This window comes from Rutilus rutilus (genome assembly GCF_951802725.1).
Source record: "Rutilus rutilus genome assembly, chromosome: 17".
NCBI classification, from domain to species: domain Eukaryota; kingdom Metazoa; phylum Chordata; class Actinopteri; order Cypriniformes; family Leuciscidae; genus Rutilus; species Rutilus rutilus.
This window is the reverse complement of record NC_140230.1, coordinates 36,526,660-36,552,147: the sequence shown is the minus strand read 5'-3', so window position 1 is coordinate 36,552,147 and position 25,488 is coordinate 36,526,660. Positions and strand designations below refer to the sequence as shown.

The following is a 25,488-nucleotide window of genomic DNA, read 5'->3' as shown; positions in this document are numbered from 1 at the left end:
CACTCACACACTCACTCACTCACTCACTTACTCACTCACTCACTCACTCACTCACACACACACTCACTCACTCACTCACTCACACACACACACACACACACACACACACACACACACACACACAGATGTGAGTGTGAACGCACCTCGACAGCTGGGCAGAGCTCGGTTCCACTCGGGTCTGTTGGTGCCGCCCATCACACAGGTGAGACTGGAGTAACCGGTGAGCTGGTATCCCGGATCACAGTGGAAGGTCACAGTGGAGCCCAGCTTATAGTCTCCACCCAACCGAGTGCCGTTCATCACACTGCCCGGGTCAAAGCAAGCCTCACGCAGTTTAGCTAACGGGAGAGGAACACAAGACATATGGCGAATGATAAAGCTGTCGAAGATCAAAAGATCTGAAGGGATGAAATGCCAAGCGGAAACCTTTGAAACTTTCCAGATCGTGGTCAAGCATCTTGAAATAGTATATCATGACAATCTTAAAGTCACCATGAAATCTCATTCTTTTATGGAAAATTGCCGTTTGTATTATAAATCAATTATTTGTTAAATGCATTTAAATTCATGTTTCTGGTAATCTTGAATCAGAATAAAATAATGATGATCTCTGATGACGAGGGCGGGGCTATAACCTGTCACTCACATGAGATCAGCCAATAGCAAATCACAACCATCCAATCATCCAATCAATTCCCCACGGACAAAATCAAGCCCCGCCCACATTCGTTCTTGTTCCAGAAGCGTTTCACTCGGATATACGACACAACAGGGATGAATAGACTGGCGCAACTTTGCTTTCATGTCGACTTTTAACTCTTTCCCCGCCAGCTTTTCATTTTTAAGTTCCCAGTTCCAATTTTTGATTATATTCACAATACTTTCATGGCTTTCAGAATACTTTATATGAATATGTAAACGGTCAATATCTCAAACGGAAGAACAGATCCTGTGCTTTTAAACAAACAAGCAAGCCTTTAAAGGCCTGTTTGAGGGTCAAGACTGGGTTTTAGGGATAAGGTTATAATGAGGTCAAGGATCGGTTTAGGGTCAGGGGTCGGGTTAGGCACTTAGTTGTGATGGGTAAGGTTAGGGTAAGCGGCTAGAGATTGCATCATGTCAATGAATGTCCTCATAAAGATAGATGTACATGAAAGGGAACTGTGAACATCGTTTGCCTCAGACATTGAGAATGTGTGAAACTAGAGAAAGGTCATATGGTCATCTTACCAAATAAAGCTTTTGTGTATGTGCTGCATTAATTAAGTGTTAAAAGGAAAATAGAAAATTAATAGAAATAGATATTTTGAATATGTGCTTCTGCAAGCTTATGTTAATAAAGGACTAGGATAAATCCAAAGTTTTCCCGTATAAGGGAATTATCTGTACTATAATGTCAGCCCATAGCCTAGAACAGGGTTAGGATAAAAAGCCTTGGAGAGTTTCTCCGGGTCCGCATTTCGGGTGAAGACTTTAACGTGTTTATGTTATTTTTGCCTTTGTATTATTCTGAATCTTTTTAAAATAAAACGAAATCATGTTGTGGTGATTCGTAAAACTTTTTAAACAAGTCTAAGAGTAATTTTTTTCCCTATCAATATTTCATTATTTTTCTTTTTGTAATGAAATATTAATATTGACAAACGCCCAGTGCATTCGAGTCCAAGACTGAACTGGTCGGAGGCTCCGCCGAGGACCCTGATCGACATCTTACATCTCTAATCTAAAGGTAAGGGCTCACTGAGGTTTCATTTAGGTACTCCATCTCAGCTCTAGTACTTAAAGTATATACTCTTTTTGTAAAGAAATAGTAGATACTCTTGAGTTTGTAGCAGAAGAGTAGACAAGTTTTGAGACATACTATCACGTCATCCAATAACGTCTTTAATTGTTGTTCTCTGTCGCATCATGTCACGGTAAACTGACCTGTCAATCATATTGACCCAGTAAACTGACCTGTCAATCATCTTGTCACAGTTGAAATCCTCCACATTTCATTCAGAGAAATGCAGAATTGATCTGCAGTCGCGGGTCTTTCATGCGGAGGCTCTTCTCATATTAATGCATAATGATGCATTTAAAAGTTCATGGCCAAACGGATCTTTATAAAAGTCCACATTGTTATTGCAGATGAAATATAATACGACTAACATTGACATTGACGCATTTGGCAGACGCTTTTATCCAAAGCGACTTACATTGCATTTCAAGGTACACATTTACATTCTTATCAGTTCTTGCTTTCCCTGGGAATCGAACCCATGACCTTGGCGTTGCAAGTGCCAGCACTCTACTGTTTGAGCTCCAGGAAGGCCTAACATTACATACACGTTTTTTTATCAGGTTAAACTTTGATTAGTCACTCAAACCCTTTATCTAAACCTCTCACCATCGGTCGCACATATCCGCCATAGTTTTGTACTTGTGTTTGTAGTTCCTCTTCCAAAACACAATGGATCATGGGTAATATTAGCTGCTATAGTGAGCACGGATCCATACTTCCCATGCTTTGGGACACACTTATTTTAATCTCACGTTCTATTTAGGATGGATAGTACTATGGACATTGAGACGCAGGGCTTCTTCTTCTTCTTCGCATGTTTTTTTAATCCAGAGATGTAGTTCTATTTCAGAAGATCCACAACAGCGCCCCCTACCGTATAACGGTGAAAACACGGATAGCCGGAAAAACTGGCAGGGAAAGAGTTAAAGAAACAGATCACCTAAAGATGTCATTATTTACTCACCCTCATGCCGTCCCAATCAATAAAACTCAATAAGTGCATCGCTCAAGGGCACAAATCCAGTTCTTTCGGGTCTTTGACTAGCAGGCCGAAACCAAAGCGCACTTACCCTTGTATTCGAGATGGAAGCCGGTGTAGCTCACGGACCCGTCGCTGCGGAAGGCGATGTGCATGATGTTCGAGCTGCTTTCTATCTTCTCCGGCAACTTGCTGTCTTGAAACGTGCCGATCAGATGACTGTTGCTGTGAGGCCCGTCGTAGAGGTACAAGAAGTCATAGTTGGGCTCAATGCTGAAACTGAGAGATGAAGCGTACAGATTAGAATCAGAACACAATTTACAGGACGATCTATTGACTTTTTCTATCCAGTTTACCCAAACACTAATGAAAATCCTGTCAAGATGTCATTGCAAATCATTGGGGGCCGATAAAAAAAAACTCCAGAAAAGTGAGACTTTAGAAGACTACTGTATATGAGAAGTAATACATAAGTCAAATGAACCACTTTGATATGGTGTTTTAAAGGTGACATATTATGCCTCTTTTTACAAGATGTAATATAAATCTATGGTTTCATCAAAAAGTGTCTGAAATTTCAACTCATAATTCCCCCAGATCTTTTATTACAGCTTGTCAAATTTGCCCTTTTTTTGGGTGTGAGCAAAAACACGCCGTTTTTGTGTGTGTCCCTTTAAATGCGAATGAGCTTTAGCTCCGCCTCCGTTCAGAAGAGGGCGGAGTCTTTACACGAGCTTCAGAAACTCCGGCAATAACAAAACAGGCCAATCTCACTCATCCAGAATCCCAGAATAACCAGTAGCGAGTGCAGCCTTACGGAGAGACTCAGGAAGAGTTTCTGAATGTTAGTGGAGACATTTGTGTAGTTGTTGTGGAGTTACATTGATCATCTCATCATCATGTTGAACTTCTCCACAAGTGTCCACAGTTCCTGAGGTGTTTATAAGACAGCGGTGACATGTTCTGGTCAATAGTGTTCAGTGCTCGTCTGTGCTCAACCACAGAACAGTTTCAGGCTTTGCTGGATCTTCATCATTGCGTTAGAACTGGTCTCTGTTGGCGCTGGTGTGTGTAAACGTGCAGATTAAGGGCCGGTAATATTATAATAAGATCCTCTTCATACGTCAGAAGGAGAGACAAATCTGATCTGCTTATTTTATAACATGCTTGCAGAGAAGGCCTCACCAGAACACAGTTACTGGGTTTCACTTTTCACGTTTTCTGTGTTGGTAGAAGCACCGATTACAGCACTGACACACGGAAGAAGTCAGATTTTTATGATATGTCCCTTTGATGTACATTTTGTAGCTTTATCAATGTCACGAATGAATCACATCTGTGTGAAGGGTAGTTTTTTCCCTTTGTGTACCACAGAAGAAATAGCAGCATACGAGTTTAAAATGACACGAGATTGAGCAAATAATGACAGTACTTTCTTTTTTTTTTTTTTGCATGAACTAGCCCTTTAAATCTCGCTGCGGAAATGCGAAATGCTCATCGAGTGTGTAAAACAGGAAAGAGAAAACAAGCAGCATCCTATTGAAAACATGAACATTTATCAAGTGCTTGTTGACAACACCACAAGCTTTCACGGAGTGATCTTCCTAAAAGACCTTGTGGGTCATCAGAGGCAGAACATGTTTTCAAGAGCCTTTTCTGTATGTTTCAGGTGGGGGATATTATGATGTGGGTGGAAAATGCTCACGAACGGCAGAGCGATGCTTTGGGAAACGCTGCACTTCACATTGAGGACCGCAATGACAGCAGACGCTCATATTCATGTCATTATGAAGATTTGTTTACTCTCCCAAAACTGCACCAACAATACGCCATTAATTTGAGACGGTTTTGTTAATACTGTAATAATGTCACTGTGAGTCATCTCATCTATCTTGAGAAATCTTTTCCCAATTACCATGCTGATAAAAACACAATTACAAGTCATATGTTAATTTGAAATTAATTGGGCCTTTGGTGCCTTGATCTCAGTCTGATATCAACACCATACTCCAATTCACAGCCGAAGATGCAAAGCAGTTATGGGTCAGCGATGTGACACGGATTTTATATGTTTGGGATGTAATAATTTATTCAAAGATGCATTAAAAATGCAAATCACACTGACAATGACTTGAATACATCTCCTCTATGATGAACCTGTTCAAAAATTCAGTTTGATATTTTTTGTGGGGCAAAGTCAAAAATGTCTATGTGGCGTATCCATCTTCAGATTATAATGAATATATAAAAGTCTTATTAAAAGGATGAGATTCTTGGGGGAGAAAACTTGCAATTTCAATAAATAAGATAAAACTTAAGATTATGAGTTGTGCAATCAATATATAAAGTAATGTTTAGAGTACTGGTCAAAAGTTTGGAAACATTGAGTCTCTTCTGCTCATCAAGGCTGCGTTAATCTGATCAAAAATACAGAAAAAAACAGTAATATTGTGATATTTTATTACAATTTAAAATAATGGTTTTCTGTTTTAATATACTTTCAGATATAATTTATTCATGTTATTAAAGAATTTTCAGCATCATTACTCCAGTCTTCAGTGTCACATGATCCTTCATTCTAATATGATGATTTATTATTAGTGCTGGGCAACGATTAATCGCATCTAAAATAAAAGTTTGTGTTTAGATAATATATGTGTGTGTTCTGTGTATAATTATTTTGTACATATAAATACACACACATGCATGTATATATTTAAGAAATATTTGCATGTATATACTGTTAAAATATATATATATATATATATATTTTTTTTACACATTTTTCTTAAAATTATACATGCATGTGTGTGTGTATTTCTATATACAAAATAATTATACACAGTACACACACACATATATTATGTAAACACAAACTTTTATTTTAGATGCGATTAATCGTTGCCCAGCACTAGTTTATTATCTTTTTTTTTTTTATTAAGTTTAATATTTATTAATATTAAGTTTTGCTGCTTAATATTTTTTTGGATACTTTTTTCAGGATTCTTTGATGAGTAAAAAGTTAAAAAAAGAACAGCATTTATTTAAAACAGATATATTTTCTAACAATACATGTCTTTACTATCACTTTTTTTTATCAAGTTAACACATTCCTTGCAGAATAAAAGGATTAATTTCTTTCAAAAGAAAAAAAAAAGAAAAAAGAAAAGAAACACTGACCCCAAACTTCTGAACAATAGTGTATATTGTTGCAAAATATGTATAATTTAAATACATGCTGTTCTTTTTTTTTTTTTTTACTTTTTATTCATCAAAGAATCCTGAAAAAAGTATCACAGGTTATAAAAAAAAAAGTCCAACATTGATAATAAATCCTCATATTAGAGTGATTTGTGAAGGATCATGTGACACTGAAGACTGGAGTAATGATGCTGAACATTCAGCTTTGATCACAGGAATAAATTACACTTTAAAGTATATTAAAACAGAAAAGCTAGAGTTTTATACTGTAGAATAAACTGTAGAGTAATTACATTTCTTCTGATTTATTGTACATTTTCATACAGTTTTCATAATGTCATTTAATTAGCTAAGATCTTACCTGATAAAAGCCAAGGAGATGACGTAATCAGGGTGGACCGTGATGAACCAATCACAGTCTTTGCTGTGTGGGTACGGGTGGGGGAAGTTAGGAGACAGGATGAATCCGGACGAGCCTGTGATGTTCCCGCCACACGGAGCTGGAAAACACAGATTATAGGAGCAGCGTTAATAAAGTTCAGTCTTTGTTCCCCCTGCCTACAGCATGCACGTTTATCTCAATAAATCTCACTAAACCCTAACGCTCAAAATAATTCATTGGTTTGAGTGGGACAAACTTAACTAAACTAATTAGTTCAGTCAAATTACCTTTTATGAGTATTTAGCACTTTCTTTTTCTTTCAAGTTCACAGAACTGATATATTCTAAGTAAACTGAACTGTTTCATTGTTTTGAGTTTTATTAAATTAATTATTTTAATTTAGACGAACTTAAGTTTAACTGAAACGGCTGGGATTTCTATTTCCCAGCATGCTTTGCGGATGACACATATAATGTTGTTTTTTTTTGTTGCAAGATTAATGTTAAGTGGGAGATTTAGCAGTGATTAATGTTTTGTTATGCTAATTTAGAAGAATTTCTGTTAATGTTGGGTTTAGGAGAGTTGCCATCAGTGGTGCATGAGCTTAGTTTGAGAGCAAATAAAAGCTTTATAATGCTGCACTCATACAGCAAGTGCTACTGCATTACATACTATTGTTTGCATTAGTGTGTTAGCAAACTAGCTTGTTAAGGCTAGCTACACTCATACTAATAAAAGTGTTCACAGTGAGATTACATGAAAGTTTTAAGTTAAATGTATGAATCAGTGTACTCAAACATTTCAAGTTAAGAACTATTAAAATGTATGAGTACAAAATAAAAATCTGCCAGTTCTGCTTACTTAATTAAACTTTGAATTTCTTAACTTAAAAAATTTGAGGCAACTGATTGCCTTACGTTTTTTTGAGTTTTGCCAACTTATTCGGGTTTACAGGGTTGGCTGATATATCATTCAGTGAAAGTCATAAAAAAAAGGGTAACACTTTATTTCACAGTGTCCTTGTTGCATATGTTACATTTACTTACCATAGTAATAACAGTAAATTATGCATAATTACATGCAACTAACCCTCAACCAAATCCTAATCCTATAGCCCTATAGTAAGTACATGTAGTTGATTAATATTACTCAGTACTTAAATATATAATTACACTGTAACAATGACACCTTGAAATAAAGTGTAACCAAAAAAAATGCAAATCACATCATTAATATTCATGAGCAAAGTTGATAGGATAAACTGTTCTTAAGCTCCAGCTCTGGCTTTAAACCGGATTGACCTTTAAAACGTCTAAATGTGACTCAAACTTAAGAAAATAGGTCCACAAAATATATGTAGTATCCCAGAAGCATTTATCACGGGAAGTCGGGAAGTTTTCCCCCCAGTTTCCATTAACCCAGAAGAGAAAGCGCTGACTGGGCACACGATCACAAACTTCCCTCAAAGAACATGTTTTGGTTGGACTGTAGTTGATTAATATTACTCAGTACTTAAATATATAATTGCACTGTAACAATGACACCTTAAAAATAAAGTGTAACCAAAAAAAATAATATGCAAATCACATCATTAATATTCATGAGCAAAGCTGATAGGATAAACTGTTGTTAAGCTCCAGCTCTGGCTTTAAACCGGATTGACCTTTAAAACGTCTAAATGTGACTCAAACTTAAGAAAATAGGTCCACAAAATAAATGTAGTAACCCAGAAGCATTTATCACGGGAAGTCATGATTCTTTACCCCAGTTTCCAATAACCCAGAAGAGCAAGCGCTGACTGGGCACGCGATCAGAAACTTCCCTCAGACAGATTTATCATTATAAAGAGTCATTTCTTCTGGTTATTCTGGAGCTGACAGGTGTGAAATGAGGAGCTGGTGTTCGAGTAAACCTCACCGATGCAGGTGGGAGGACTGGGCTGCCAGAAGAACCTGTTGTCCACCTGGATGCAGGTGATCCTGGGTTCTCCTTGCAGGTCGTATCCCGGATCACACGCGAAGGTCACGGCGTCTCCCGGCTCTTTCCCGTCTCCGCTGCGACTCCCGTTCATCGGCGTTCCCGGATCCCGGCACGCCGTCGCCACCGAACCTGCAGAAACGGGAGCGGTGACCAGCTGTGCTCACTTTTCACTTACTGGGAAATCTCAGCAGGAGGGACCGTTTCCCGCTCGGAAAAGAGGCCGCATTGGCCTCGGACGCGAGCACAATGTCTCACCGGGGGCTCCGGCTAAGCAGAACACCAGCTAATGCTGCCGTGGAACGGGAAAACGTCGGAGCAGAACTGAACAATCGCTTGCTAATGGATGCGCTTTTTATGCATTCACCTCGAAATGGCTTTTTCTTTCCTCAAACAGAGGAGCCATTATTCTCTTCAGGCAATTACATTCAGAAGTTTGGGAACAAAAGTGACAGTAAAAGACACGTATGATGTCGATTTCAAATAAACGCTCAAACTTTCTATTCATCAAAGAATCCTGAAAAAGTAAATCTGTCACGGCTTCCATGCAAATATGAACTGTTTTCAACACTGATAATAATCATAAATGTTTCTTGAGCATCAAATCATCATGAAGGATCATGTGACACTGAAGACTGGAGTAATGATGCTGAACATTCAGCTTTGATCACAGGAATAAATTACACTTTACTGTATATTCACAGAGAGAACAGATGATTTACATTGGAATAATATTTAGCCATTTTTACTGTATTTTTGATCAGATAAATACAGCCTTGGTGAGCAGAAAAAAAGAAACATCTTACAGACCCCAAACTTTTCAAATACTTATAAATATAAATATTTATTAATATGCACCTCATGAAAACAACATTTATGTTCATACAGTATAAAATAGGTCAAAGTTTAAGTTCTGAAGAAATATGAAGGCTTTGAAATGATTAAAAGCACAAACTACTATAATCATGATATGCACCGTTATTTTTTTTATATACAGTAAAATGACTTTATCTCAGAACATGATGAGAAACTATAGTCATCCACCCTTAATAAAGATGTTTCGCACCCACTGTCAGCTCTGGAGTGAGAAACTGGTCTTACTTGAGAAGTCGATGGCGAATCCAGATTTGCTGATGTAGAAGTCGGTCTCGAACTGGACGGTGACGATGTTGAGAGTGCTGTGGATGCCGTCGGGCAACAGAGATCCACTCACTTCTTTCAGAGCCATCTCGTTCTCCGGGTGTCCGTCCCAAACCTTCAGGATATCGTGAGACGCCTCCGTGTCGAACGCCAGGAACTGCAGACTGGAAACACACTCACATTAAAGCCTCTGATTCACACTCAAACTCTCATGTGCGCAAAAACACTTAACGCAATCTAATCAAGTAAATAATAAGATAAATCAAGTACTGTAAATGCAATTAATAAATCATCTAATACCATTTAATATGAAGTGTCTTTATAATATGTGATATTTGATTAAATGGTAAGGCTTGTTCTGTTTGTTTTACGGAGAGCTTGGTTAATCAGACCAACAAATGTGTCTTTAAATGTGTACAAATTTATCAAACTGAACTGAAAAGACTATAAAAAGACTTGAATAATGAATAGAATGAATACAATGAATAATACTTCTGTTTGTAAATTGGGCCTTACTGTAAAGTGATACCAATCATAAAAGCAGACTTATTAATAATGTGTTTCCTCCGCAAGCGTGACCCTCATCCAGTAAAGACTAACGCAGCGCCATAAACAAAGGTCAAAGACCTCAATCATGAGGAAATAAAATGACATTTACATCGGTAGATATACTTCACTTCAGGTCAGGTCAATGTAATCTGTTTTACGTTAATAAGCTTGACTCGCTCCTGTCCTCTAATAACGGGCTCTAGCGCTTTCGAAACACGCTTCGTAAAGATTTGAGATATCTGCGAATCATTTGTTTTGAACCTGTGATTTGAAGTGTGTATCAAATTGCCAAAGTCACGTGATTTCAGTAAACAAGGGTTCGTTCACATTTTTCACAATTTTGTGATTTTCATGATTCGTAGTTCCAATGATTCGCCGCTAGGGGGCGATCTCATGAACTGCATAGGATTTTTACCTGCATGATTTCAGTTCAATTTTATACATTTGTTCATAAAAGAGTTGCATTTAATGGTCTGATTAACCAAGCTATCCATAAAACGAACAGAACAACAACAACAAAAAAATCACATATTATAAAGACACTTCATATTTAATGGTATTGGATGATTTATTGATTGCATTTACGGTACTTGATTACACCTTCAATAAAACATTTGCAATTGCTTTGTAAAGGTGATTTATGCATGTTCGGTTTTCGCTGCATGTACACTGTTCTGACCAGCAGGGGGCGCCAGCGTGTGGCGTCGTGAGCGCTTCGAAACAGTGAATCATTTTGCGATGAAAGCTTTGTTTTTCCCATCACTATGCCCGTGACTTAATAATAGGATTAAGAATCGAACATTTGGATTCTGCTCATCTGTTCCTGTGTTCACGCGCACAGAAAGCCACCTCTCAGACAGCACGCGAACACCGAATTGAGTTCTCGTTCTTGTATTTCATGGATTATGCTCATAAACACAGTCGGTTTTGTCTTAAGAGAGCGTATGCATAAATCAGATAGTGTATCAGTATATTAGATCCATGCATTATCTCTTAAAGTGACAGCAGCCTAATAAACCTGATGCCATCTGTGTCATTAATGTCAATCAAACAACTAAATACAAATAGAACATCACTCACTGATCTTGACTGAGTTTAATAAATATTAATCTATATTTTAAGTGTTATTTTATATATTATAAACATGCAATTTGTATATTTGTTCAGTTTTATTAATGTGTGCTATTGCTAACACATTTATTTGTTCTGACTGTTTACTTGTTTTTAATAGCGTTTGGATTTTTATAGTTAGGCTAGTTATTTTTGCTGTGACACTGTTCAAACCGTAGGCAAAAGTTTAGACGTGTCCTTTAGGCTGATGATTTACGGTCATGGTGTTCAGCTTTTTACCACATTAGAATTGAAACTTCAAAATTCAATCGATACCCAAACCTACATCAATCCCAACATGTGCCAAATGTTTTGTGTGTCTTTGAATTTATCATAAAATGTTATAGCTTTTAATCCATCAAATCAGATTTGAAGGGGACACACACAATCTGGACACACAACACTCCAATTTGTATTTGCTGGTTTAACTTAAAGTAACATGATTGCCTTACAATGTTGAGTTAACACAATAAAGGAGAATGGTTTAATCAACAGAAACTCAAAATATTATGTTATCTGAACCACATAAATTATTGATTTGATTTGACAAAAGAAAAAATGAAATCATGAAAATATCTATATTCTTTTTACAGTGTGGAATTACTTTTTAATTATTTGGATGAAAAACAACTATAAGGAGCTCTGTCTGTTGGCCTTATTTTGGATCAATGCAATTATTAATATTATTAGTGGTGGTGGTTTTATATTACATATTTACATTATTTGTAGTGTTCTGTGTGCATACAAATCATAATAACAATTTAAATGTATATTATTAGTGTGCACATTGGTATTCGTCTGAAAGAAGAATGTCATATACACCTACACTGCAAAAAAAAAATGCTTTTCTCACTGTTTCCAGTCCAAATATCAAAAAAATCTTGAATAAATATGCATTTATTAAAGTAGTAAAAGACCATAAGATATTATGTCTTGTTTCTAGGTAAATAAATTAAAATTAAGTGAGTTTTGCTTAAAACAAGCAAAATTATCTACCATTGTTTCTGTTTGAATTAAGATTATTTTTCTTACTCTAATGGCAGATAATTGCGCTTTTTTTTAAGCAACAACTCACTTCATTTTAATTTATTTTCCCAGAAAACAAGACGTAATTTCTTTTCTTTGGCATTTTACTCATCTAGGAAATGCATCTTGATTTAAGAATGTTAAGATATTTGGACTGGAAACAAGACAAAAATACTAAGTAAGAAAAGTATTTTTTTTGCAGTGCATGATGGCTTGTGAGTGAGTAAATCATAGGCTAATTAAAATGTTGGGGTGAACTATCCCTTTAACGATCTGCGTTTCCTTCTAATTAACAAGCGGTCACCTGACGGTGTTGCCGGGGTCCACCTCGATGCTCCACGTGCAGCGCAGGTTGTTGTCGTATGGAAAAGGGTATCCAGGAGAGAGTATGCGTCCAGATGATTCACCTTTAAAACTTCCCCCACACTCCGCTACAATAGATCAAAAGCAGAAGTTATTGCGCTGTCAGCTCCCACCCACGACCAAGACGAGATGCATTCTCCCTGCCATTAATGATGAGTTCTGTGGAGACTGTGTTTCTGGATCCGACACCCCCTCATCATCCCGACGAGGACATGCAACAATGGGCTGTAATTATGCATGCAAGAGACGCTTGCTTTTAACTGCGTTCCTTGTGCATGCCATTAATTAATGTTAAAACTCTGTCCACATTATTTATGAGTTCGGTCTTGCATGAGAAGCAGAGGACCACTGCATATATCACAAAAATAAAGGAAGTATTATCATATTCATTACAGCGGGCCTCAATATCTGCACTCTATCGCTCATTAAAGCGCTTGTTTCTGTGTCGCATTACAGCAAACGCTGAACTCATGAGCGAACAGGTTCCCTTACGACAGAGAAACTACTGTCATTACAATGGTAACGAACACAGAGACGGACAAGACAAACACTGCAGGAGAAGAAAGCCGGCCCCTGGAGATTATCATGTCTGATATCTTCTGGCCACTTTAGAGCTGGAGTGTGTGTGGATTTGTGGCTTTTAATGTTGTTTATGTGTCTATGTGGTGTTTTTAATACGCTTTAAGACAAAGCATGTGTAAGTTCATAAGTCGACACCATTGCTGAGTACTTCCTCCTTAAAACTGCAGTGAACCAAAGACAGTCTCAAACACACGCTTTGAAATCGCTGGTGTTTCTGAGCGAGTGAGTGGAGGCGGGGCTCATTTGCATATTCATAGAACCGCGAATACTAAATGAGGCAAGGGTGTCGAGTTACAGTCAAGATGTTTTAAGGCATGAAGAATTGTTTTTCAAGGAATCTTTTTTTTAAATATGTCATTTTCGTGCGTTTTAAGGGATAAAATGATTGACTACACGGGGACTTTAAAGGTTTTGTTTGAGTTTAATAAGCAGAGACACTGATTCCCCTGAAAGTTGTGAACACAGTCATTCTGTGGCAATCTCAAAACATCGCTCTGTTTGTTTGAGCGTACAGAAACACTTTGTTTGAATCAACCAATGATGTTAGCGCAGGACTGTGTGTTTGTCCCAGTGGGTTAAACAGTCCGAAAACAGCCATTATTCTTACAGTCATTTTGGAATTAACGAGCAGCAAACTAATCACACATTTAATGGATGTTTATCACATGATAAAGAGTAAAAATCACATAAATGTACTTTTTTTTTGTTAACACAGGCTAGTGCAGTAATAACGGAGAGTGATCTGGACGGTCAACTTGAAAAACGAATTAATATTTTATGTTACATTTTATAATTGCACGTGATCTGCTTTGTGAAGAGGGGAAATAACTGTATAAAGAGAGACATTTATCAGCTAGCTTTTGCATGAAATATTTAGCACAGCCTCGATGTGCACCATTTTGAAGTTGAAACTCCCAAGGCGCTGTCATAAGAGCGAGTGGATCCCCGAGGCGAAGCTTCTAGCGCTCAGTCTACAGAGAGACCGGCTACTTCACTCTGACTGCTCTATTGTTCATCAATTTCATCATACAAAAGCCAAGAATACGCTGGTCCACCATAAATATTGATGACTCTACGAGACCGATCAACTAATGTGAAACTTCTTTATAGTTTACCTGAGCGTTCTGAGACTGAGACTGTGTTCTGAAAACATTGCGATCTACGTCGCTGATACAAAAGCAGGAGATTAAAGATAAAGATGACCTATTGTGCTTTTTCCATCTCTCTTTAGTGTGTAATGCTGATGTTTGAGCATTAAAAAGCTCTGCAAAGTCTCTCTATATCAGAGTCAGTGTTCCTGAACTCCTGAAACGCCTCCAGTGTAGTCTTGAGTTTCTTCCACGTCACAATATTCCTCATTATAATAATTAATACGCAGAATAAAGGGGCGGGGCCTGGTTGAGTTAGTTAGTAGTGTGTTAAACTGGCGGTTATGGAAAGGGGCGGGACATTTCCCACACACACTCGAAGCACTCGACCAATCACAACACACTGATCCAGCCGACCAATCAGAGCACAGTGTGCTTTAAGAAGGAGGGGCTTCATAGAGACAGGAACTAAACAGGGGTGTGTTTCCCGAAAGCATCGTTAGCAACTATGGTCCGTCGTTATCAGCAGTTCAACGAGTCGGTGTTTCCCGAAACCATCGTTCCAACGAACATTCTCAAACAGCATCGCAGAGTTGTGTGTTTGAGTGACAGATCTCCTGTGGTTAGAAGAAGAGTTTCTAGTTTGCATGACATGTGGACTCAATAAATCATTATCTTGAGTAAAATAATCAAGCGGACATTCAGTGCAATCTGTGTCTTTTATATAGAATACATACAAATGTCATTTACGTCTTTTAGTTTGTCAAGAGATTTAAAGCGTAGTTTCTGAAGAGTGCGCATGTGTGAACGAGCTCTAGTGCGTAAGAACGAGTCTATGATTGAATCTGGAAATAAAGCAAAATAACTGAGAAAAATTAGAAATAGTCCTCAGACGCATGTCTGTAATTTATAGAGAAACATCTAGCGTTAATTCGATCTCAAACAGATTCATTACCAGTAGTTATTACTCCATAACCTGCGTGACATCATTAACCAACGCGGTTGAACGACCACTTTGTGACGGTTTCGGGAAACAGTCGTGACTATAGTTGATTTCTTCAGCGATGATCGTACAGTAGTGAAGCAGCGAGTTACAGCGTTATACGGGAAACACTCCAGAGCGTTACTGACAGACTCTGAAGAGAGGAGCCGCAACAATGCAGAATATGGGGAAATAATGCATGCAAACCTGCTCTAGTAGAGCTCAAAAACTAAACCAAGTCTTTGCAAAAGCGCATAATAGATCCATTTTTTACTTTTTAAGTGACTGATTGGAAAAGGAAGAAGAAACCAGACGATTGGCATATATTCCAGGCAAACGTGTGCTGGTATGATCTGGTTCACTCTGTTTACACTGTATAAAAATATATATAAAAACAGTTTGATTATTGTTTAAATTCCAAGATGATTATTATATGTTTTTTTTTTAAAGAAACTTCATATGCATGTTTTAGGTGTTATAACTGGTTTGACCTTTTCGCAGTTCAAATGGTCATGAAGTGCGGCAAATTAATTTTTAAAAGTATAAATAATCCATGTGCTCTCAATTAATTTGGGGTCATAAAAAACAGCATGTAGGATAATTAAGAATTTATACAAGAATAAAATGCTGTGAATGTCTTGCTGCTAAACTAGCGCATGCATAAACTGTCAATCTAGTAATTCAGAGTGATTTGCAGGTTAAGAAGTTTGAGCGTCTCAGTTGTCTATAATTAAGCAGCTGCTGCGAATCCAATTCTGGACAACATCCCGTTCTGGAGAACAGCAAACCAGCGTCCAAAACACAACATATGCTGGTCTTTTCAGCGTGCTAATTATGAATATTCACTCTCCAAATGAGTATGTACTCAAAAAAACATTTTCCCCATGAGCATTTCCTGTGTGAATCTCAAGGCTATACGTGAATACAATATTATCCAACAGTATAAGCTCTTTTTATACATTAAACTCAGGATTTGAGCAATCTCTGATTTGCATTGAGAAATGAAAGCATGAACGGGTAAAACACAAACACACCCAGGAAACATCTCATCTAAACGTAGTTCTCAGCCGGCCAAAGGAAACACACCAGGATGATCTGCATATGTTCACAGTCAAGAAGAAATAAAAAATGCAACCCATTTATTTTCTGGTGCATAATTCATGGATACTCCTAATTTAAAAATGTTCTCTTCACATTATTTGAATTACTTGCTACAGCTCTGGAATTACTATGTGTAACAATTAAAATAATAATAATTAAAATTATAATATTATTGAAAAATAAAAACTATACAGTATATATATTTCTTTTTTATTACATTTTTTTTTAAATATTAAATATTCATAATTAAACACAATTTGAAACAGAAATATATATTAAATATTTCATATAAATATTTTATCATAAAAACATATTTTTCTTTCTTTCTCTTCATTATTTATTAATATATATATATATATATATATATATATATATATACAGTATACACTCACCTAAAGGATTATTAGGAACACCATACTAATACTGTGTTTGACCCCCTTTCGCCTTCAGAACTGCCTTAGTTCTACGTGGCATTGATTCAACAAGGTGCTGAAAGCATTCTTTAGAAATGTTGGCCCATATTGATAGGATAGAATCTTGCAGTTGATGGAGATTTGTGGGATGCACATCCAGGGCACGAAGCTCCCGTTCCACCACATCCCAAAGATGCTCTATTGGGTTGAGATCTGGTGACTGTGGGGGCCATTTTAGTACAGTGAACTCATTGTCATGTTCAAGAAATCAATTTGAAATGATTCGAGCTTTGTGACATGGTGCATTATCCTGCTGGAAGTAGCCATCAGAGGATGGGTACATGGTGGTCATAAAGGGATGGACATGGTCAGAAACAATGCTCAGGTAGGCCGTGGCATTTAAACGATGCCCAATTGGCACTAAGGGGCCTAAAGTGTGCCAAGAAAACATCCCCCCACACCATTACACCACCACCACCAGCCTGCACAGTGGTAACAAGGCATGATGGATCCATGTTCTCATTTTGTTTACGCCAAATTCTGACTCTACAATCTGAATGTCTCAACAGAAATCGAGACTCATCAGACCAGGCAACATTGTTCCAGTCTTCAACTGTCCAATTTTGGTGAGCTCGTGCAAATTGTAGCCTCTTTTTCCTATTTGTAGTGGAGATGAGTGGTACCCGGTGGGGTCTTCTGCTGTTGTAGCCCATCCGCCTCAAGGTTGTGCATGTTGTGGCTTCACAAATGCTTTGCTGCATACCTCGGTTGTAACGAGTGGTTATTTCAGTCAAAGTTGCTCTTCTATCAGCTTGAATCAGTCGGCCCATTCTCCTCTGACCTCTAGCATCAACAAGGCATTTTCGCCCACAGGACTGCCGCATACTGGATGTTTTTCCCTTTTCACACCATTCTTTGTAAACCCTAGAAATGGTTGTGCGTGAAAATCCCAGTAACTGAGCAGATTGTGAAATACTCGGACCGGCCCGTCTGGCACCAACAACCATGCCACGCTCAAAATTGCTTAAATCACCTTTCTTTCCCATTCTGACATTCAGTTTGGAGTTCAGGAGATTGTCTTGACCAGGACCACACCCCTAAATGCATTGAAGCAACTGCCATGTGATTGGTTGATTAGATAATTGCATTAATGAGAAATTGAACAGGTGTTCCTAATAATTCTTTAGGTGAGTGTATATATATGAATAAATACTAATTATATTATATTAAGTATTAGTGTATTATATTAAAATTATATTTTATTTATATTAATAAATATTATTATAAATCTAATTATCTAAAAATTTAAAAAAAATTCTATCACAAACACACACACACACACACACACACACACACACACACACACACACTAATGCAACTGTTAATTTCTATATAATACATTAATATTAATGTGTGTGACATAATTTTAAGGTATTGTGAAAAAAAATGTGAATTAACAAATGAAAAGTATAATTTTAAACTAACATTACCCTAGATTAATAAATGCTCATGCTAATAAATTGAGCCTTATTATAAAGTATAAGCACGGTTTACTTACAGTAATCTCTGTACATTACACTGGTATTAAAAGACAGTGTTTACCATCAGAAAACTAACATTCATCTTCAGTCGTGTGTTTACATGATACACACATACAAGGTGAACAAACACAACAATCACACACACCCTCACACTCATGCATCGGGAGCAAAGTTTAATTAGGTGAGACGTGTAACACTGAAATCAGCCTGTAAACACACACACACACACACACACACACACACTGAGACGCGTGACAGGCACTCTGCCGTACATCAATTATTCACAACAAACACACACACGCACACACACGCACACACTCAGCTGCAAGACCAATTAAGAGGAATCCATGTAAGGATAAATCCTCAGGATTAAGGATGCACACGGCTGTGTGTGGAGTAAAACACTAGCGCTCTGCTCGCTGAATAATGAACTGTATATACAGTAAACTGCTTATAAATAGAGACTGTGAAAGCAAATGCATCGCTTTTTAATATGCAGAAATGATATAACATGCTATTCAGGACCCAGTGGATGTCTGTGAAGGGTTGCAGTGTGTGTGTGTGTGTGTGTGTGTGTGTGTGTGGCCCTGTGTGTGTGTGTGTGATGTGTATGTGTGTGTATGTGTGTGTGCTACCTATGCAAGAGGGGAGCGTATGGTCCCAGGCTCTGTGTGTGTGTGTGTGTGTGTGTGTGTGTGTGTGTGGCCCTGTGTGTGTGTGATGTATGTGTGTGTGTGTGTGTGTGATGTGTATGTGTGTGTATGTGTGTGTGCTACCTATGCAAGAGGGGAGCGTATGGTCCCAGGCTCTGTGTGTGTGTGTGTGTGTGTGTGTGTGTGTGTGTGTGTGTGTGTGGCCCTGTGTGTGTGTGATGTATGTGTGTGTGTGTGTGTGTGTGTGTGTGTGTGTGTGTGTGTGTGTGTTACCTATGCAGGAGGGGAGCGGATGGTCCCAGGCCCTGTGTGTGTGTGTGTGTGTGTGTGTGTGTGTGTGTGTGTGTGTGTTACCTATGCAGGAGGGGAGCGGATGGTCCCAGGCCCGTCTCTCGCCCGTCATGCATCTCAACACGCGGTTGCCATGGAGACCGTATCCCGGATCGCACCGGTACGTGACCACACTGCCGGAGAAGTGGCCTTGGTCACTCGCTTTAGATCCAAACTGAGGAACACCGGGTTCGTCACAATGAGAAAGCTCAAAACCTGGAGGAGAAGAGAGAGGGCGAGAGAGAGAGGAACATCAGGAGACGCTTCTTTAACAGCCTGATATTAAACCAACTTATATATATATATAAAACTTGGTTTAATATTTCATTGAGTATTTAAGAAATGTTAAATATATTGTGTATGTGTGTGTGTGTGTGTATATATATATATAAGTTAAATTATATATTTCATTTGATATAATTTTATTTTAATTGTATTTAGGATACAAACTGCAAGCATAAAGGCCCAATAAGGCCCAGATATAAAAAAATATCTAAAAATTATTCTGAATATTAAATAATTCACAGCACAACTATAGCGATAACGACACGGAGAAACGATCTCGACGGATTCACTCTCAGAATGACTTTTATTATAAAAACACTGACAGCCAATTAGAATCCATCCTGCTTTAATGAGATCGAGGACAATAACAATAACTCTAATAAATACAGCGATATTAGACGCTATTGTGGACACTAATATAGTCATTGTTATCGCTCTCATTATAGTTTAAAAGGCCTTGAAACACACAGTGTGTGTGTGTGTGTGTGTGTGTGTGTGTGTGTGTGTGTGTGTGTGTGTGTGTGTGTGTGTGTGTGTGTGTGTGTGTGTGTGTGTGGAAGTGTTGATGGTCTGAGGAGAAAAACAGACCTAAATAAATGAAAGTGTGAAGTGTGTGTTTTAAATCATTAACAGGACTGAGAGTTGAAGCGGTGTGTAAGAGCAGTGTGTGTTGTTGAGTTCAGAATAAAGCAGCAGCATTTCATTTCAAAAGCATGAAATATTAATGCACTTTTCGGCAACGGTTTCCCACTGTCGGAACATGGATGAAGTCGCTCTCATCCAGAAGAAAAATCATCACGTGCAAAATCAAAAGGGACGTCCAGATCCTTCAGCCCATACATCCACACACGGGTTTCCAAACTCATCTTCTGCAAATGTACAATTACGAGCAAACACAATTTCCTGTGTTTTTAATGTGTCATCTTCTATTACAGAGAACAGGAGCACCAATAATATCAGCCCGACCGTTTAATCCTAATCAGATCTTAACGAGAGAATGATACAGTTAATTAATTCATTGAAATAGGTGTGGGTGAAAGACACACACTCCGCGCCGCCGGCGTTTACACCGTCCCGGAGGAGCGACGTTATGAACTTCACTTTGAGTTTCCATAATGCAAAGAAATAAACCCACAGCCATAATAATAATATTCACATTTATGTGAACATACAGCCTTATGATACTGCGAGATAATAACACGAGCAACACTGTGTCTGTTAATTAACACGTTAGATGAAGAAATTACAGAGGATGTTTAGAGAGTTTATGGATATAGCAGATTTAATCAGCTTTAAACTCTGGGCGTGTGAAAACTTGTGTGAGTTAATCATGGAAATATCATGTTATTGATACAGTACTTTTGACTACGTGTGTACATGAACACAAGAACACTGCAGATTTATGATAGTCAGAAACAACACTTGTTTGGCCAATGGCGTGAGTTTGGGGGTGGGGCTATATAGATGGGGGGGTGTTATATAGATGGGGCGGGGCTATATAGATGGGGGGGGTGTATATAGATGGGGGCGGGGCTATATAGATGGGGGGTGGGGCTATATAGATGGGGGTAGGGCTATATAGATGGGGGCGGGGCTATATAGATGGGGGGTGGGGCTATATAGATGGGGGGTGGGGCTATATAGATGGGGGAGGCACCCGAGTCCCAGGAACAAGCAGCATCAAAATATGTAATATGTCATTTATATTTCCTTATATTTAATGCGTAAAATACCGGAAATGCTTCATGAAATGCTTAATTATTAGTGCAACAGCCAATTCCTAAAACTAGTCCAATTTCACATTTTATATTACACATTATATATTATAAAACATTATAGAATAATGAATGTGTGAAAGTCTTTGATAGTGCTTGTTACTGGAAATACACATAACGTACCATAACGTAACGTAACATAACATAACATAAAGTGAAATAGCATCATGAGACCAAATTATGGGAGAATATTTTTTTCGGTGAACTATTAATTTATATAATAACCTGTTCTATAATATTTCATATTCGAAATTATTTTGATGCTGCTTGTCATTTATAAAAAAAAAAAAAAAAGTATATATATATATATATAAATCAATAAAATACGAAATTATGGCAGAATGATTTTTTGGGTGAACTATTCGTTTAAAAGATAAGCTGTTCTATAATATTTAATATTTGAAATTATTTTGATGCTGCTTGTTATTGAATAATACAATACAAAACAATATAATATAATATAATATAATATAATATAATATAATATAATATAATATAATATAATATAATATAACAATCTAATATAATCTAAAATAATCTAACATAATTTAATACAATATAATATAATATATGGAAATGCCATGAGAATTATTATTATTATTTTACATTTTTTGGGAGAGCTGTTTCTTTCTAATAGTTCCCTCTCTGTTTCCCCTTCTCTTCAGCACAGCTGAGGTCAAAATCCAGATGCATGTGATGTAAGTGAACACACTCTCAGTGTCTGACGAACGAGACGCTCAGAGTAAAAGCTGTCAGTGTATGAGCGACTGCCTCTGAAGAACAACTGCGTTAACCTCGTTTACCTCAAGCTATAATCCCGCTTCATGATTATTATATCAAATAATACAGCACTGTGAGGAAGACAAATTACAAACTTCTCATGAGAAAAGACAGACCTATAATTTCGAACAAAGAAAATTAAGAGTCTCCATCGCACTAATAATCCATGCATATGATGCCGCTAATTCAACGGTTTTCATTACAAAAGCAATAAACGGGGTGTGTGTGTGTGTGTGTGTGTAGTGAGTGCTGAGAACAATCATACAGTTCAAGCTGACAATGAAATGAAGATATTAATCCAGAAATTAAAATTAATTGAGCTAATATATTCGTGAGAGGTAGTTTTATAGATTGAGAGGGAGCGGGAGATTTCATTCGTATCCGTAAGCGTCCAACACCACACTTACCCATTAAACTGTATTATGCATTATTTATTAAAATATATATTCTTTGCCCATATACAGCAAAACGGCATCCATCATCATTCGATTTTTTTCTTTTGCAGACAGTTTGTATGTGATTTCAGTCGCTCCAGTGGCCAGCAAATGAGGAACATTCAGTGACAATTTATTCACTCACCAAAGTCAATTTTGCTCATATTAGACACTTGGCTGGTGTTCGTTTTGGACTATAACGATAATAATTTAATATAATAATCAGTAAATATGTGTGAGAAAGGCCTTTGCAATTGCAATTTTGTGAAATCCAGATGGAATTACTGATAAAAGTACAGTCATGTGCAGCCTTGGTAGGGATGAATTTATTTATCATCAAGGCATCAAATATGAAATATCAGAAATATGTTTCTCACTTTTGTTTTTCCTCACAAGAATTTGAACACCCCAAATGAACTCAGAAGTCTGTGCTTCATGAATGCGGGTTCACTTCATATTCAGTTTTGGGTAGGAAAACAAGAAGCTTTCCGTAATCCAAGACTACTCGAGACAGACTAAAACTGCCAATGCATTTCATGCAACTTCTAGTGTGTGTGAGTTTCTACACGTAGTGTGGAATTAAAGATGTACTTCACCGCTGGCAAAATAGGCTTTCAATAAAACTTGTCTGCCTGTACAGAAGAAAGGTGAAAACATTTCTGAAATCAGTGCTACCTGACAAGAGAAAACAGAGAAAAAGGCTGTTGTCTTCCTTCTGGCCAAATAGGTAGGAAAACTTCAACACCCATAATGCACTGGGCACACCGGTGCTCAAGGCCACGCCCACTTTGCTCTTATTGGCTAAGCATGACCAGAGTGAAATACCACCTTGCTTTAGTAGGAAATACTGCTTAGCAAACTTTTAGTCATTATGTTGTTGACTTTTATTGTTCCCGAGAGCAAGAATTCAAAGAGTGAAGGATCGAGATTGTTGCAAAGAATCATAAATATGGAGAAAGCTGAAAAACCTCTGAGTTCGTAGTCAACATTTCAAACTGCATGACCACGAACACAGTGTTTTAGGCCACACTGATGCATGCTGCATCCACATTCGCCTACTTGTACTACGCCCTAAAAGTGTGTAGTGCTTTTGTGAAGAATGAGTAAATACTTTTGAGTGTGTAGCAGACGAACTACTTCTTCATAACTGCGTCTTTAATGGACGCTCTTCTCTTAGTTACGTGTTCCTGTCAGCGTTTAAACTGCCCTGTCAATCATCTCGTCACAGTTAAGATCCTCCACATTCAATTTTATTTCATTTCCTACCGTAACGGAGAGAAATTCAGCACATTAATCTGCCAGTCATGCAGAGACTCTCTGACCAAACGTACATTTAGAAAAGTTCACAATGCTTTTATAGATGAAATATAATGTGGATAACAATGAATAAATCGTTTTTTGGCAGGTTAGATAGAGTAAGAGTAAGAGAGGAAGAGGAAGAGGAAGAGGAAGAGGAAGAGGAAGAGTATGAGTATGAGTAAGAGAGGAAGAGTAAGAGTATGAGTATGAGTATGAGTAAGAGTATGAGTAAGAGGAAGAGAGGAAGAGTAAGAGTAAGTGAGGAAGAGTATGAGGAAGAGGAAGAGTATGAGGAAGAGAGGAAGAGTAAGAGTATGAGTAAGAGAGGAAGAGTAAGAGTAAGAGTAAGAGTATGAGTATGAGTATGAGTAAGAGTATGAGGAAGAGGAAGAGGAAGAGAGGAAGAGTAAGAGTAAGTGAGGAAGAGGAAGAGGAAGAGGAAGGGGAAGAGTATGAGGAAGAGTATGAGTAAGAGAGGAAGAGAGGAAGCGGAAGAGTATGAGGAAGAGGAAGAGAGGAAGAGGAAGAGTATGGGGAAGAGAGGAAGAGTAAGAGTATGAGTATGAGTATGAGTAAGAGTATGAGGAAGAGGAAGAGAGGAAGAGTAAGAGTAAGTGAGGAAGAGGAAGAGGAAGGGGAAGAGTATGAGGAAGAGTATGAGTAAGAGAGGAAGAGAGGAAGCGGAAGAGTATGAGGAAGAGGAAGAGAGGAAGAGGAAGAGTATGGGGAAGAGAGGAAGAGGAAGAGTATGAGGAAGAGGAAGAGTAAGAGAGGAAGAGTAAGAGTATGAGTAAGAGAGGAAGAGTATGAGTAAGAGTATGAGTAAGAGTATGAGTAAGAGGAAGAGGAAGAGTATGAGGAAGAGTATGAGTAAAAGTATGAGTAAGAGTATGAGTTAGAGGAAGAGAGTAAGAGGAAGAGGAAGAGGAAGAGTATGAGGAAGAGTATGAGTAAGAGAGGAAGAGTATGAGGAAGAGTATGAGTAAAAGTATGAGTATGAGTAAGAGTATGAATTAGAGGAAGAGAGGAAGAGGAAGAGGAAGAGAGGAAGAGTAAGAGTATGAGTAAGAGAGGAAGAGGAAGAGTATGAGGAAGAGTATGAGTATGAGTAAGAGTAAGAGTAAGAGTATGAGTAAGAGGAAGAGAGGAAGAGTAAGAGTAAGTGAGGAAGAGTATGAGGAAGAGGAAGGGGAAGAGTATGAGGAAGAGTATGAGTAAGAGAGGAAGAGAGGAAGAGTATGAGGAAGAGTATGAGTAAAAGTATGAGTATGAGTAAGAGTATGAGTTAGAGGAAGAGAGTAAGAGGAAGAGGAAGAGAGGAAGAGGAAGAGTAAGAGTATGAGTAAGAGAGGAAGAGAGGAAGAGTATGAGGAAGAGTATGAGTATGAGTAAGAGTAAGAGTATGAGTTAGAGGAAGAGAGGAAGAGGAAGAGTAAGTGAGGAAGAGTATGAGGAAGAGGAAGGGGAAGAGTATGAGGAAGAGTATGAGTAAGAGAGGAAGAGAGGAAGAGTATGAGGAAGAGGAAGAGAGGAAGAGGATGGGGAAGAGAGGAAGAGGAAGAGTATGAGGAAGAGTAAGAGTAAGAGAGGAAGAGGAAGAGTATGAGTATGAGTATGAGTAAGAGAGTAAGAGTATTAGTAAGAGTATGAGTATGAGTAAGAGGAAGAGAGGAAGAGTAAGAGTAAGTGAGGAAGAGTATGAGGAAGAGGAAGGG

The 25,488-nt window shown here is 37.8% G+C and overlaps 1 protein-coding gene across 1 annotated transcript in view; it reads right to left on the bottom strand.

Moving 5' to 3' along the window:
- csmd3a (CUB and Sushi multiple domains 3a) overlaps nt 1-25,488 on the bottom strand; it is a 317,979-nt gene that overhangs the window by 173,096 nt on the left and 119,395 nt on the right. Inside the window, exons 24-30 of the mRNA XM_084386048.1 lie at nt 19,225-19,416; nt 12,452-12,578; nt 9,424-9,626; nt 8,263-8,454; nt 6,325-6,463; nt 2,854-3,041; nt 144-338 (exon numbers count right to left, since the gene is read on the bottom strand). Coding sequence (XP_084242174.1) covers nt 144-338; nt 2,854-3,041; nt 6,325-6,463; nt 8,263-8,454; nt 9,424-9,626; nt 12,452-12,578; nt 19,225-19,416 — 1,236 coding nt within the window. The remainder of the gene's footprint in view (nt 1-143; nt 339-2,853; nt 3,042-6,324; nt 6,464-8,262; nt 8,455-9,423; nt 9,627-12,451; nt 12,579-19,224; nt 19,417-25,488) is intronic.